The 15450-nt window shown below is 35.3% G+C and overlaps 3 protein-coding genes across 4 annotated transcripts; all 3 read left to right on the forward strand.

Moving 5' to 3' along the window:
* The first annotated feature begins 1112 nt into the window (after positions 1–1112).
* LOC108231284 lies at positions 1113–4091 on the forward strand. Of its 2 annotated transcripts, none has more exons than XM_017408220.3 (6): positions 1113–1195; positions 1307–1651; positions 1742–2074; positions 2635–2754; positions 3360–3424; positions 3639–4091. In XM_017408220.3, exons 1-6 carry the CDS (start codon positions 1156–1158, stop codon positions 3783–3785), a joined length of 1050 nt encoding a protein of 349 aa, XP_017263709.1. In that variant the 5' UTR covers positions 1113–1155; the 3' UTR covers positions 3786–4091. The 2 variants fall into 2 exon arrangements, with proteins under 2 accessions (XP_017263709.1, XP_017263710.1); XM_017408221.3 differs by having other exon boundaries at positions 3642–4086.
* A 3002-nt stretch (positions 4092–7093) lies between these two features.
* Positions 7094–9754, forward strand: LOC108231289. Its single transcript, XM_017408224.3, has 6 exons — positions 7094–7142; positions 7266–7592; positions 8461–8817; positions 8937–9062; positions 9229–9281; positions 9372–9754. Exons 1-6 carry the CDS (start codon positions 7100–7102, stop codon positions 9498–9500), a joined length of 1035 nt encoding a protein of 344 aa, XP_017263713.1. The 5' UTR covers positions 7094–7099; the 3' UTR covers positions 9501–9754.
* Positions 9755–12494: 2740 nt separating this feature from the next.
* Positions 12495–14935, forward strand: LOC108231240. Its single transcript, XM_017408161.3, has 6 exons — positions 12495–12547; positions 12687–13013; positions 13742–14098; positions 14194–14319; positions 14457–14509; positions 14617–14935. Exons 1-6 carry the CDS (start codon positions 12505–12507, stop codon positions 14737–14739), a joined length of 1029 nt encoding a protein of 342 aa, XP_017263650.1. The 5' UTR covers positions 12495–12504; the 3' UTR covers positions 14740–14935.
* The last annotated feature ends 515 nt before the right edge of the window (positions 14936–15450 follow it).

Raw genomic sequence — 15450 nt, forward strand, 5'->3', positions numbered from 1 at the left:
TAACTGAAAACTATCACAAAGTATAAAATAGCTTACCCATTTTATTGTTTATAATCATTTAATAGGATAGAATTAAATAAGAAAAGCACATTCTTATCATCATATTTATTAAAAAAATAAAACCTGTGGCAAGCTGATAGAAAGAAGAATAATATTTCATGTTGTTCTTGTTTTTTCGGCTGCTTCCTTTTTCAGAGGTTGCCACAGTGAGTAAACTCGCATCAACTATTTGACAATTGTTTTACGCCGGATGCCCTTCTTGCCACAACCTGGCCTCAATCCTGCAGCCTCAGGATTACAAGGCCATGGCACTGACAATTGCTCCATTTAATTTCATTGATTAATAATTCATGTTATTAATCAATGAAATTAAATGGAGTAATGATATAAAACAGCATAGATTAGGATCCAAAGGAACTTTGTTAGTGCTATTATTAGCTTTTAGCACTCTCATAACTTTACAGTGACTTCTCTGAAGACTCCACTGCAGCATAGGTTTGTACCTTCAGTCAGAAATGCAAAAACAAAACTGCAAATAGGTCATTTGCTACAGGGTCATGCTGTCAGCACATTATAGCTAAATGTTAGGGGAAACTGTTATCGTTATAATAAAAAAAATACAGATTTGTAAAAAAAAAGTCTTCAAAATCTTCGTCTTATCTTCTAAGAATATAAAAAACATGTTCAGTTTCACAGAATCAAACTAAAAACCGACATCAAAGGCTTGCTAATTGAATTATAAAAGTATTGTTATAGAAAAAGGCACGTGTCAAGAATTAAATAATTCAAAACTTAAATCATGCATGTTGAACAAACCTACCCATTAAGTCAAACTAGTCAAATTAGGTATTAGTTTAAGTCAAATTAGTTTTTGGAGTGTACAATGATATATTTCTTTAAAAGTAAAACATTTTTCTTTTATATAACTCAATATGAGTGTTTCTTCAGTCCTAGTTATATTGTTGACATAGGGCTTTAAATCTATATACTTTTTTTTAATGCCGTGAAAATGGGTCATTGCTCTGCAGAACTGTAGAATGTGCATTTTCTGTCAGCCAATCACCTTGATTTCCACTTAGAATATTTTGATTACTCGAATTCTCCCTCCGAGTGGGAGGACATCAGTTGCATGAAGCAAGGGGACGAGCAACAGTGATGGAAGGACTGGCTGTTTTCATTCTTCTGACTGCTTTCTGTGAGTTCATGTCTTCTGAGAAAGCAGTTTCTGAAGCAGTGTGTAATATTTTACTCTTTATTATAAGCTGTTGTCGGTTTGTAACGCTGTTGTTCTTTCCATTTCTTTTAGCTGTGATTCGAACCCTTGAGGTTCCTGAGCAGGTTCATTTTTTTCAAGTTGAACTCGGTCATGCTGTGACTCTGACATGTGAAGTCCACGGGCTTGAAAATGGATTGTTTTACTGGTACAAACTGAATTTTGGATACATGGTCCAAACAGTCGCTATGGGCTCTTTTGGAAAAGTAAATCTCAAAGGACAGTTTAATAAAACAAGATTCCGTGTCCAGAACGTGGCTGATGTGTATTCTCTCACCATAAAAAACATCAGCAAAGAGGATGAAGCGACATATTTCTGTCAGGCAGGAGCAGCCTACACAATGGCATTCGTTAACGGTACCTATCTGGCTGTAAGAGGTAAGAAATTTAAATTTTGCTTTGTTTGGCATGTTTTTGTCATCACCTAAACAAAATAAAAACAGTATTTTTTCTCTTTGAATCACCTAGGTTCTCATAATGAACTTGTGTACGTGAACCAAAGTTCAGATATCAGATCGGTCCCGCTTGGCACCACGGAGACTCTGCAGTGTTCACTTTTCTCAGAAAAGAAAGAAAGCTTGCGCAAGTGTGAGCGCCGTGCGTTCTGGTTCAGAGCTAGAACACAGTCTGACACAGGATTAATTTACGCAGATAAAATCAACTGTGGTCAGCAAGCAGGGAGAAGCTGCGTCTACCAGCTGTCCAAAACTATTCAGAAGTCCTCGGACACCGGGACCTACTACTGTGCTGTGGTCACATGTGGAGAGATCCTGTTTGGAGAAGGAACTAAAGTGGAGACAAGTATGTTTTGACCTGTATATGAGATATAAAGTATGTTTTTAAAAATTTCAGGCCTCTACAGTTTATTTATGTTAAATCTGTTTGAAATGCTCACAACTACACTGCACTTGCAGGTGATGACAGAAAAATGATGGATATGTTATTAAAAAGGTTACAAACTACAACTGGTGGAAAATAGTGTAGGTTTAGGCTCAAAATATGAGGTTGTTACTTTTCAGGTGGGTCTTTGCTGACTCTACCATCCTTCCTCTCTTTGTTTTACTGTGACCTTTTAGTTGTGTGTTTTCTCACCATTTCCTGCAGTGCACTTTATGCAACAACTTTTGCTGTTTGAGCACTTACAGTTGCACATTTAGTTTGCTGCTGTCTAAGACAACAAGAACAAAAAAAATCTGAATTAACATTTTTTTTGGCTTAAACTGAGTTAAAATGTAAATAATGAAAATGATCAGCATAACACTAAAGCCTGAGTTCATATTTGGTTAATTTATGAAGTTGCAATCAATAATTGAAAATGTAATAGACATGTTACACTAACTGGAATATTTGTCTAATTCTAGGTCAAGAACTGTACCCGCTTGTCATTTTGCTTGGAGTTCTGCTGGGCTGCTCTGTTCTTGTGAATTTCAGTTTGATTCTCGCCAGAGGAAATCAAAAACGAGTTTCGGATCATAGCAAAGGTATGTTTACTATGCATACAGTAAATATACAGCATAAAAAACCACCTGCTTAATTTTGTGTATGTCCCCATTGCCCTGTCATAAATAGCTTTCAATCATTAAAGCATCAATTTGCAAGTCTTTCATAGGTTTATTTAATTAAAGTCTGTATCAACACTTGACCACTTATTTTTAAGTCAAACTACTTAAGAGAACAGAAGTGACAACAAAACAGAGAAAACGAATCTTTTTCAAAAGTTTTCCAGGGGTTACAATCTAAAACACAAATAACTTGAACATTTCTGAATTTTGCGTGGATTATTACGAGACCCCCTAATGTTCATTCTATGTATATATACAGTATATCTATGCAGCAATACTCAGACTGACCTACAATTTTTTATCATTACAAATAAAGAAGAGAAGAAACTGTGATGTAAGTGGATTGTTGCTTTTTCAGTCCAAACATGCTTCGCAGCTCCGTCAGTGGCTGCTGGCTCCATATTCACTGCCCAAAAGCTACAGCTTTAACTCACACATTTGTCTTAGTTTACATTTTGGTGATGTAAGCTGTTGGAATCACTTGATTTTTGTTTTTCAAATAATGCCCTTGTTGTTTTGAACAGGAGATGTAATGGCTTCCACTCATGCTAAAATAGAGAACTCAGCTGAGGATCAGCGTTGCAATACGGTAAAATTAAATTAATTATTATTTAAAAAATAACAAACATAAATCATAATACTGTTATTTGCAGTGCATTCATATAATATTGTTCATATTACCTCATTCATATTAGCTGAAAATAATCAAATGCTACTAACATTCACTAGTTCCTTGAAATAAAAGTATAAATAAAAACTTTAGGCTGATTCATTCTACTTTAATATATAGCTCTATTAATTAGCAGGATGGTGAAGAAGATGGTCTGAACTATGTAGCGCTGAACTTCTCACAAAAACCTACAAGATGGAAGAGCAAGAGGGAAGCATCTACAGAATGCACATATTCCAAGATTAAACTTTCTGTAAGAGAGCACGTTCATGAAAATTGACCATCGAAGACGAAGCCAAATAAATGTTTCAGTCCTCTCCAGGTGACATCAGACAAGTAATAAAGTTGGATTGATTTTGAGGACAGATCAGATTTTTGCTGCAAAGTTATTGTTGATAGTGTTGTTAAATAGTTTAACATAATGTGTACTTGCATTTTCTGAGCTTTATTAAACTGAATAAATGTTTAACAGTTATTAAATGCATATTGGATGGTTCAGTGTGTGCTTTTCCAAATAAAAAACAAGAAACAAAAATGAAGCTTTGTTACTATAACATTTTTAGAAATCATGGTTGCCACTTAGGGGTCATTTCACTCAGTTTAAAAACTTCTGAGCAAACAAAAATATTCTTGTTAACCAGAGCTTTTCCTTGCATTTGTAAAACTCCTTTGTGCCTCATGTTGTTCCTGATTTATTTTGGTAATCTCTTTACAGAGATGTTAATCCAGCCCTGTTACTAAGTAGATTCTTGTGTTATCCCTATGTCTATGTTTTTAGTTTTTAAAAAAAATTAAAAGTCACGAGGGGTTCAAATAAAACACTGCATAATAAGACACTGATTCAAGAAGCCCCTACTTCTTAATTGTTGCTGGGAAATTCACCAACCTGCGTTGTATGCAGAAGAAGTGAAGTGCAGAAGAAGTGAGCCAACAAACTGGCGTGCCGCCATCATTGTTCATTCTTAACACTGGTTTGGTGCACAAGAACCAAAAAAGTCAAAGATCTCTGTCCTGTGATGCTTTTCTAGTTTTGGCACCTGAAGGAAAATCTCTGAGAGGCATTTAGTGGCATTAGAATGAACAATGAGAAAGCCAAGTTAAATGAGAACTTGCTGGTGACCTTTTATTGCTTCATCATTCAGAGTGTGCTGGCATACACCTGAATGACCATCTCACCTTGGTCACAAACTGATTGCTCTTCACCCCTTAAGAAAGAGCTAAATTTTAATTCTTAAAACATTTACCAACTCTATTTTCATCCATCCACTCTCTGTTCTGCTTTGACCTGTTCAGAGTTGCAGATGTGCTGAAGTCTATTCCAGCAGTCATAAGGCAAGAGGTTTTAGAGGCTTTAGTGTCTCCATACATCCTAAAATGCATGTTTTTGCTCTGCGGGAGGAAGTTAGACTACATGGAAGTCCACACAAAAACACCCCAGCCTTTATATGAACATGACCTTCATTTTGTAAGGCTTCAAGGCAAACCCCTACACCACCATGCAGACCTTCAGTCTATTTATAACATGTATACGCACGTGGGGGTGGCTGCTTATAAGTGGTTAGAGCAGTCATCTTCTGAGAAAGTAAGTTACATAACAAAGTGTCCTCAGGCAAGAAGCTGAACCCCTCATTGCCTCTGATGTGCCCCATCAGTGTGGGAATCCGATCTAAAGCACTGATTAGACTCTATAGATGATTTATTCAGGTTAACTTTGTTGAGATGTAGCAGAGTGCTGTATGAATGTGTGCGTGGATGGCTAAATGAGGGCACAGATTGTGTTATAAAGCATTCTGAGCAGCCTGGTTGGCTAGAAAGGTGCTAGATAATTACAGTCCATTTACCATCATTAATTGGTTTATTAGTTCAGTTTTCAATGTAATTTATTGATACAAAATACAAAATAACAAATATATTTAATTATTTGATTTAAAATCAAACAAAAAACTATCCATTTACGAATGAAACAGCATCCTAGAAGAATCAGTTTCCTATACTGTTTGGTTTGGACAGGCTTCATCACACTTTACAGCACTTTCTAACAGACTATATTTACACTCTATTTATGCAACTCTGACCAGGCAGCCTGATGCAGGTGAGTTAATAAAGAGACAACAGGTGATGATAATCTGGAGACAAGATAAGATTAACTGAGGACATCTAGGGGAAATAACATATACAGAAAAACTAAAAACTACAGACTAGAAAGAAGGAATAACATGAAAAAAATATTTATCTTATAAAATGAAAAACTAGAGTTGAACAAATGCAAAGAATATTTCAGTAAACTAAGAATAAAGCCCAACAAAACTAGAAGAACTTCACAAAACTTATAGGGAAAGCATCAACCTTAGCAGGTGAGACGACAGTGGCAGCACAGTTACTGACTGGTTCCTCGTGGTTCTTCTTAGTTCATTTGACTGAAGTTTGCTCTGGACCTCATCCAATCACATTCTGTTATTTAATAGTATATGTACTTTCACAAGTGGTTTCTTTAAAAGATTTTCAAATTTCCAATGTCCAATGAACCTGCAGCAACTCTTCATCATGTCTTCACCTCAACTTAAAATATATATATTTCTTTAAAGAATAACTATAACTGTGATTGCTGAGCTTCTTCTTCTTCTTGATGAAGGTCAGAGCTTTGACTTAGCCAGCCCAAAAAAATGAAATTCAAAGGGGAAATATTATATAGACTTGACTGTGATTGATTAGTTCAGTTTATTTATATTACGACAAGTCACAAAAAAGTATTTTCAGGTCACAGTATGAGGATAACCATATGAAGACCGCTATGTACTTTTAACTTGGCAATGAATCATAACTGCTAAATGCTTAGGCATATATTTTGGTTTGTGTGGCATTTTTAAAAAATACTACGAGGAAAATACCAATTTAGGTTGAATATATTGTACAGTTGTGGCCCTTCCATCTCACCACCACTCGCAGCTTTGATTCAGCCTAAGTTTTTAAGACTTTGACAAGATGAAACTCTCTAAGTAATTCCTCATAGTAATTCCCTCAAAGCTTCTCAAAAGTCAGCATTTGAAAAATAGGACCAATTACTTTCTAATAAAACATGCAACAGTCCATCTCATATTCAAGAAGCCCAATTAACCTTTTTATTTTACCAGTCTGTTTAAGGATAGGATGAATTAGCTCCTCAATCCAGAGTTCAACTTCTCTAGTAGAAATCACCTGAACAACTCCTGTACAATTAAAATCAGTCCAAAAAATATTTTTAAAGTAAGCTTTTGGTGTTAAGTGAACAGATACTGGATAATTCTGCATATTGGGTTTTATTCTATTGTTTCTGTTATTATTTGTGACACTCCTGACAGCTGGACACCTGTATTGATCTAAAAACAAAAATACCTCTGACAGTTCAGAAAATTGTGCTTATTAGTTTGAAATCACTAAATAAATGTCCAAAATTCAGAGGGAAATTGCTTCACTTAGAAGAGAAGTCCTTTGTGGCAGGAAGTGCACTGTGATTGTATAATTTGAGATATCCAATCAGATGCTTCTGTTGGTCTGGATCGCCACACCTCCTTAAGTTATTTTGGTACCAAGTGTCTCAAAGGAGACAGTGGCAACATGACTCTGTTATGGATTACACTGTTTCTTCTTCACCAAGGATGTAAGTACCATTTATATAGACTGAAAAGTAATATTTACTCAGTTCAGTAACTGAATGGGAAGTGGTTGTTCATCTTTTGTTGTTACATTTTTTTGCTGTCCTTCTCGTTTGTTTGATTCACAGATTCTTTGGTTCCTGTGGTCACAGTTAAACTTGGTGAACCTGTGACATTTACATGTGTTTTTACTGAGAAATTTAAAAGCACCACATGGCTTCACTGGTACCAACAGAGAGCTGGAAGTACTTTGAAAGTAATTTCGATGCAGCGAAAGAATGTACTACCCAGTTATGGACCAGGTTTCTCTGCCGAAACATTCAACATAAAACATGATGACAAAATAAGCAATCTGACAATTCTGAGAACAACTGAACAAGATGAAGGAATCTATCACTGTGCACTTATAGATTGGACTGAATCTACTTGGACTGGAACTTATTTGTCAATAAAAGGTAATTATCTGATCCGATTTTTCCAATATTTTGGAATCTCTAATAACTCAATAGAAAACTTATAATGTTGTAATTATTGGCAAGTGGACTTGAAATACTTCTTTGAATCTTTTGGACCTCAGAAGAACTCATAATGGAGAGAGCAGAGAAGTGTCTCAATAACAAATGCAAAGTGAAATGCATAATAAAAGAATTGTTATAGGTCTTTCAGCTACCATCAGCACAAATATATTTTTACTTTTCCTAAGGAGTTTATTGATGAGACTTCAGATTAGTTTTGCTCCAAGCAAATCTTATTTTAGTATTTTTATAGTTTGTTCTGCCCCACAATATGGAATAAAAATAAATTAACATGTAAACAAACTATCAAATATCATTTGGTCTTGAAACAACATTATAAACAAAGTTTTCACTTGTTTTAGAATGTGGCAGATATGTGTAGAAACTTTCTCTCCAGTGTCTAATATTTAAATATTATTCATTCCATTATCTTCATTATCATTAAGAACAGAAACCTTAAGGAATCTAAAAGCTTAAAATCATTTATTTTAAGAAAAAAAATGACTAAGACTAAAGTGCTTTAGCAGTATTCTTAATTAAGTTTCATTAAATATAAAAAACATATTCCATTACAAAGCCATCTTATGCAGGGTCTTTTAGGTGACATTAAATTCACATCATTTTTCTGTTTACACATCCAGTCTGTAAATGAGCTACATGAGCTGTGAGAATTTAATACACATTCTGTAAAAGTGGTTGTAAGTTTTCAAATAATACCTTCTAATATTTGGGAATACTTTTATGAAAACACACAAACCAAAAAAATATTTTTAATTTAATTGATTTCAAAGTATTACGTTTATTACAGGAAGCTCAAAGAGAACATCAAACTACACTGTTGTTCAGCGGTCAACGGTATCAGATCCATCCCGTCCAGCAGACTCAGAGACGCTGCAGTGTTCAGTTCTCTCTGATTCTGAGGACGAGACGTGTTCAGAGGATCTCAGAGTGTTCTGGTTCAGAGCCAGATCAGACAACTCCTATCCGGATTTCATCTACGCTGACGGAAACAGACCTGGTAACTGTAGCAAGAAATCTGGCACTCAGAGGAGATGCAGTTATGAGTTCTCCAAGAACATCGGCTCCTCTGATGATGGGACCTTTTACTGTGCCGTGGCCACATGTGGACAGATATTATTTAGACAACAAATCAAACTGGAAACAAGTATGTTTTTTTGTATATTACTGGTAATATTATGCAGAACATGTTCATGATTTTGCTACCAATAAACCATCTATTTTTCATAACCAATAATATTTAGTTTTGTTTTCTTTTTGCTCTAGATATCAACCTAGGTTCTCAAATATTTGTGCTGGTGGCCATAATAATCTGCTTGGCTATTTCTATGGTTGTGAATATTGTTTTCATCTGTCACCGAATTCAAAGATCAGCAGGTAAACAAGTAAAAGGTAGGTGTTGCTGACAAAACAAATGTTTTAAAATTATAAAAATGGAAGACTTAATGATAAAAAAAATCATGTGTGTAAAAAAAGAGACCAGTAGGTCTTCTAACTGATTAGGAATACACTGATGAACATTTTTTGAGAATCCATGGCTTTTGGTTCATGTGTGCAGAAATGTCCTCCTCTCATGCAACACAAAACAACTTGAGCCAACCAGAAGATTATGTAAGTTGTATGCCAAATGCTTTTTTCAGATTATTAACAATGCAGCTGGATATAACAAACAAAGTCTGAAATTGTAACTTTTCTGCACAGATGGAAGATGGACAGGCTGTGAACTATGCTGCGTTACATTTCTCTCATGGGAAAGCATCAGGAGGAAAAAAGAAAAGAGAGCTGAAGACTGAAGAAAGTGTGTATTCACAAGTTAAAGGACCATTTTAACTGTGTGTTATTGTAGAGCACTTACATTGTGAATAATTGCCTAATAATGAAATGTTGTGGGTTCAATTTTATTTTCAATAAGAGAGTTGTAGACCCCCCCTCCCACACACACGCACTCATAAAATTGGATCATAAAGAGTTTACATATATCTCCTTTTATTTAAAGGTTTACAATAATTACTCCAAGCTGACCCTGTCACCAATTAACACACGTTTTGAACTTAAAGTTATAAAATATACATTTTTTTTCTCAATTTCTCAAAACCATTATTATGTTTTTAATTGTTTTTGTTCAACTGAATGTGTTCAAAAACAAATAATGAAAATAAATGTTTCAAATAACTTGTAAATGTTTTGTGACTGATATGTACGGTGGATGACCAGTACAAACAAGCAGCAAACAGCTAAAAGTGCCACAAACACATGAATGATGCAAACTTCAGAACACAAACAAAACCAGATGCAACAGAAAACTGCTGCAATCACAGAAAACAGACAGAAGCAAAAACATACAACCAACAAAACAAATGCAAAGGAAAAATGCGGCATATAATAAAAACACCAGCAAATAAAAATAGCTGCAAACTCACTCCACAAAACGGAAGTGCACCAGACCACTAGGGGGACTCGAGGTTGGATATTTGCACTCCATGGATTCAGCGATGTCTTCCTGCTGTTTGACCTGGTGCTGAAAGTAAGATGCCAGTCAGCTCACCTTCACATGCTTCCTAAACATGGTGGTTCAATTAGGGACCATCAACAAATTACCAAACCACTGAGACTTGAAAAACAAACATTTAATAACTTCTATGTCATTTGACTTTCTGACCAAGAGTTAATGTTAAATTGTTTCACTAAACTGGACAAATAATATACACATTTTTATCTGATTAAAGCATTTTATGTTTTTTATAGATATTTTTTTTTTTTTTTTTTTCTCAGTAGCGTCTGTCTTGAGACCAGGTGATGAAAAATTAATGTTGAATTGTTTCATTCGGTGGGTGTGTCCTATTATTTTTTTTAAATATGCTGATAAATGGTGTTACATTTATCAGCATGTTAAAAAATCAGCACTTTTTCCCAAGTAGTAATAATATAATAAGAGAACAAACTGACACGTGATGATCAACCAGCAGTAAAAAACAGTATACTCTCTGTTGTATTGTTGATTTCTAGAATATATTGTTTGCTAGTTTATTGCTTTACTTCCAAGCACAGATGTAAACAATGTAGTATTTGTAATTGTTGTGTTAGATATACAGTATTAGAAATACAATTCACAATGAGTTAAGCCTGGACAGTAGAAAAAACTTATTAATGATGATGAAGAGAGTGCTGCACAATGGAATTATTTGGAAGTAGGGCTTCTATGTAAAATTCTGCCCAAGGGCTCCATCAAACCTTGGGCCGGCTTTGGTTATCAAAATAATAAAACTTGGTTAAAGAAGCTCCAGGTTGCATCTGATCAGATCAGATACAACAAAATATCATCTATAATATAAATTTCATGAAAACCAATTAATAAGTAGGTAATAAAATAAGTACAAAATGGATTATATGTAAATTTAAATAAATTCTACTTTTGCCCTTCCATTTGGGATGTTGAACTTGCAGCTCAAGCCCTCCACTAGAAGCCTAGAAGCCTGAGGGTTTTATGTAGATTCCTAGCTTTTCTTAACACTGCATTCTTCTGGATAGAGATCTCTAAGATTGGTCCAGAGATCTGCAGCCAGGTTTGGAGGACCCAAGTGACCATTTGACTTTTCATCATTTCTCCAGTTCTTCTTTCTCACTTAGTCCTGTTCATGACAGCAGGGAGGCTGTTGTCAATCTCAGCAGTCAACAGGCAAGAGGCAGAGTACACCCAATTCAACCACATTTATTCAGTCTGAATGACAGTCCAATGCCCTTATTGTCTATCTTGGTGGTTCAGTGAGTCAATGACTCGTTCATTTGTAGCACACATCTTGATGGATGGGGTGATTGCAGTTTTTTTTTTGTACTAAGTGTAGCAACACAATTTTATTTCAATATATTTAGTGACCAACAACGGTACACAGTTGCATCCTGGATACAAGCGGCTGAAATGAGCTTCCTTCATAGGGTGGCTGAGCTCAGCCTTAGGAATAAGGTTAGGAGCTTGTAAGAAGAGCTGCTGTTTTTTTGCTTTAAAAGGAGTCAGTTGAGGTGGTTCGGGCCTCCTGGACGGCTCCCTCTGGAGGTTTTTGTGAATGTCCCACTGGGAAGACACCTCGAGGCAGACTCAGAACTTGCTGGAGGGATTATGTATCCTCTCTGGCTTGGGAATGCCTTGGGATCCAGGAGGAGCTGGAGAGTGTCGATGGGCAAAGGGATATCTGGGTTTCTGTCCTGGACCTGTTGCCCTCGCGACCTGACCATTGATAAGCGGTAGAAGATGGATGGATTGATGATGGAACAGTAAACAGTGTCCACAATTTCAGTACAAACAAAGAGCATTGGAAAATTCTCACAATCTCCAGGTTTTTCTCTGTTTTCCATTTTCCATTGGCCCATCCATCCCATCACAAGCCCAACCTATCTTCTGGTGGAGGAGAACAAAAACATGGAAACACGATGAGGGTGAGTTCTGGAAGTCTGACCATCTGTAGATAAGTTTCAACTATCCAGTAACTGTTCACAAAATGAACAACAATTCTGACGTGCTGGTGGCGCTTGAGGAAAAAAAAGTGACTAAATGAGCAAATACATTCGGATTTATTTCAATCTTAACATTGTCTTAAAAAAAGAACTTCCAACAGTCCAAAAAAAAAAAAAAATCGTAAAAAGGCAAATTCTACCCTCACTTCATTTGATAATTGCAAAAAATCACAGAGAACAAATCTCATAAAGATCAGAGGTTCACTGTGGGAGGAAGTGCACTTTTTTAAGTTCTGAAGTAACCAATCAGATGCATTTGATGTCTGGATCATCAAACTTCCTCTGTTACTTAAGAATCGTGTATCTCAATGAGGCCAGTGTCAAGATGAGTCTTATGTGGGTTACACTGTTTCTTCTTCATCAAGGATGTGGGTACCATGGCTTAAAATATGACATTTTTCACAGCTAACTTAATGATTTTTGAATGCTGATTTTTATCTGATATCATTTCATTGTTTTTATGTTGTCCTTTGTTGTTTCACTTAGATTTGTTGTTGTTTATTGCAGATGCTTTGATTCCGGTGATCACAGTTCGTCTTGGTGAACGTGTGACTTTGACTTGTGCTGTTTCTGAGAAATTTCAGAGCATCACGTGGATTCACTGGTACAAGCAGAGTGCAGGAGGCACTCTGAACCTCATTTTTATGCATCAAAAAAGCATAAACCCCAGCTTCGAACCAGGATTTCCTGCTTCAAGATTTAGTGCTTCAAGTGATGAAAAAATGAGCAATCTAACAATTCTGAGGACAGTTGAACGGGATGAAGGAATATATCACTGTGCTCATATGGACTGGACTAAATCTACATGGTATGGGACTTATTTGTCAATAAAAGGTAATTATAAAATCTAATAATGTTTTTTCCAAGACATCTTTACAGACAAGAAAAATGTCCACATTTCAAAAAAACTTTGTAATCTCAAACAAATAAGTGGATTTTTATTTTGATAAAATCAAATTTTCAGAATAAACAACATTTTAAAGCAATGGCAATGGTAATGGTAATAGCTTTTGGAAATATCTCTCATCCTCTCTATCTTTAGTGTCTCAGTTTAATAGAATATTGTTCCTTTCATGATTTCATGTCAACCAATAAAATAAAAATCTTATGTTAAATTATTATAATACAGTTCATTTTTATGGTAAAAAGTAACAACAAGAATATATTTATTTGCTCCCATGTCTCTAACAGCTAAACTTAATGATTACAGGGCCTTTATAGGCCAGTCTTATTTTATCTGTTTTCCTAAAAATGACACCAATACTGACAAAAGAGTTTGTAAGGAATTGAATATATATTATATGTGTATTTGTAACTCTTTTAAGCAGTTCTCCTTCAAAGTGCCCGGTGACCTGAACAGGATTTAGTGGGTACAGAAACTGAGTGAGTGAAATGTAAACTTTGCAAAAAACTCAAACTGACAACAGCTTTGACCAAAGAAGTACATGTCTGTATCTGTAAAAAAATATAAGGATTCTCTAAGTAGTTCACAGAAATCTTCAAACCCTTCTGGGAAACATCTTAAAAATTGCATGTTATTATTATTGTTATTATTATTACAGGAAACTCCAAGAGGACATCAAACTACACTGTTGTTCAGCGGTCAACAGAATCAGATCCAGCCCGTCCAGCAGACTCAGAGACGCTGCAGTGTTCAGTTCTCTCTGATTCTGAGGACGAGACGTGTTCAGAGGATCTCAGAGTGTTCTGGTTCAGAGCCAGATCAGACAACTCCTTACCAGATATCATCTACTCTGACGGAAACAGACCTGGTAATTGTAGCAAGAAATCTGGCACTCAGCGGAGATGCAGTTATGAGTTCTCCAAGAACATCGGCTCCTCTGATGATGGGACCTTTTACTGTGCCGTGGCCACATGTGGACAGATATTATTTGGACAAGGAACCAAATTTGAAAGGGGTATGCTTTTCTAAATTTAATTCAATTACTAAGCCACCTATATTGCTTTTTGAGAAGGAATGACATTTACGTACTTTTTTGTCTTCGTTCTTTAGATAAAGCATCACATCAGTCTCATTGGTCACAGATGATCATAATTATCTGCTTTGCCATTTCTGTGATCATAAATGTTGTTTTTATCTGTCACCACATTCAAAAATCATCATGTAAACAACCTAAAGGTAAGAGTTGATAAAATGTCCTGTTTTTAAACTAAAAAAAGACAGAAGGCAAAGAGTGAAAGCAATGCTAAATCTCATATAATGGAATAGATCAACTTGCACAGTCTGAGTATCCAGATGGTTGTTTCATTTGACAGAAAGCTCCAGTTCACAAGCAAGACAAAACAACTTTAGCCAACAAGAAAATTTCGTAAGTAATGATACTAAATCACCTAATTTATTTGTTTGTTTTAGATATTTAACATCACAGCTGGATGTAACTATATCATTCTGAAATGAAAATGTAATTTTCTGCAGACTGAATATGAACAAGATCTCAGTTATGCTGCTTTGCATTTCTCTGGAGGGAAACCACAAAGAGGAACAAAGAAGAGAGAGTTGAAGACAGAAGAAAGTCTGTATTCACACGTTAAAGAATGATAAAGGTATTATTTTTAATTAGAGAGAATTGTAAAAACTTAAAAAACAAAAACCTCTCTCTATTTTACCAAAATCATTAAATTTGTATATATACCTTCTTTTAATGTGTTGAAATGAAAGCTAACACACACATTTATGTTTTGGGTTCCTTAACATGTATTTAAAACAATAAAATGTGTCTTGTTGTTTTTCTTTACATGTTGTTTAAAACCAAATGTGTGACAAAAATGTTTTAACTAACTTTTAAATATGTGCATGACTCTCGTGGATATCCCCGCACCTCCACTGGGAACATTCTTTGTCTCAGTCACTTAAAAAAAACAACTTTACAGAAAAAAGATTCACAACAATAAGAGTGATTTAGATACAGCTGATTGCTATAATTACTGTGAATAAAAGTCAGTGCTGAAATGGAATTAATCTCAAGGTCCATCAGGTCTATGACAGTATATTTTAAGGACAAGTTAAACTTAAACTTGTTAGAAAAAAACCAGGAGGGTTCCAGTGCAAACAGCAGTAATGATAAATCAATAAACTTAGAATTTATTATTGCCTGCCACTGCAACCTGAAAGGTGGACAATAATGTTTTTTCGTTCATGTCTAAGTGCGTGTATGCTCATGATACACTGGATGAATTTTAGTGAAACTTTCAGAAAGTAATCAGTGGATGTTTATCTACAACTAATTAACATTTGGAGTCGGTCCAATTC

This window comes from Kryptolebias marmoratus, linkage group LG9 (genome assembly GCF_001649575.2).
Source record: "Kryptolebias marmoratus isolate JLee-2015 linkage group LG9, ASM164957v2, whole genome shotgun sequence".
NCBI lineage: Eukaryota > Metazoa > Chordata > Actinopteri > Cyprinodontiformes > Rivulidae > Kryptolebias > Kryptolebias marmoratus.

Bases quoted from the DNA above. Each gene is read 5' to 3' on its own strand.
- LOC108231284 (XM_017408220.3), top strand. From the start codon at position 1,156: ATGGAAGGACTGGCTGTTTTCATTCTTCTGACTGCTTTCT. The intron at 2,755-3,359 runs GTATGTTTACTA...TGTTTTGAACAG, and splicing joins AGTTTCGGATCATAGCAAAG to GAGATGTAATGGCTTCCACT. The intron at 3,425-3,638 runs GTAAAATTAAAT...TCTATTAATTAG, and splicing joins AGGATCAGCGTTGCAATACG to CAGGATGGTGAAGAAGATGG.
- LOC108231289 (XM_017408224.3), top strand. From the start codon at position 7,100: ATGACTCTGTTATGGATTACACTGTTTCTTCTTCACCAAGGAT. The intron at 7,593-8,460 runs GTAATTATCTGA...CGTTTATTACAG, and splicing joins AACTTATTTGTCAATAAAAG to GAAGCTCAAAGAGAACATCA. The intron at 9,282-9,371 runs GTAAGTTGTATG...TTTTCTGCACAG, and splicing joins TGAGCCAACCAGAAGATTAT to ATGGAAGATGGACAGGCTGT.
- LOC108231240 (XM_017408161.3), top strand. From the start codon at position 12,505: ATGAGTCTTATGTGGGTTACACTGTTTCTTCTTCATCAAGGAT. The intron at 12,548-12,686 runs GTGGGTACCATG...TGTTTATTGCAG, and splicing joins GTTTCTTCTTCATCAAGGAT to ATGCTTTGATTCCGGTGATC. The intron at 14,510-14,616 runs GTAAGTAATGAT...AATTTTCTGCAG, and splicing joins TTAGCCAACAAGAAAATTTC to ACTGAATATGAACAAGATCT.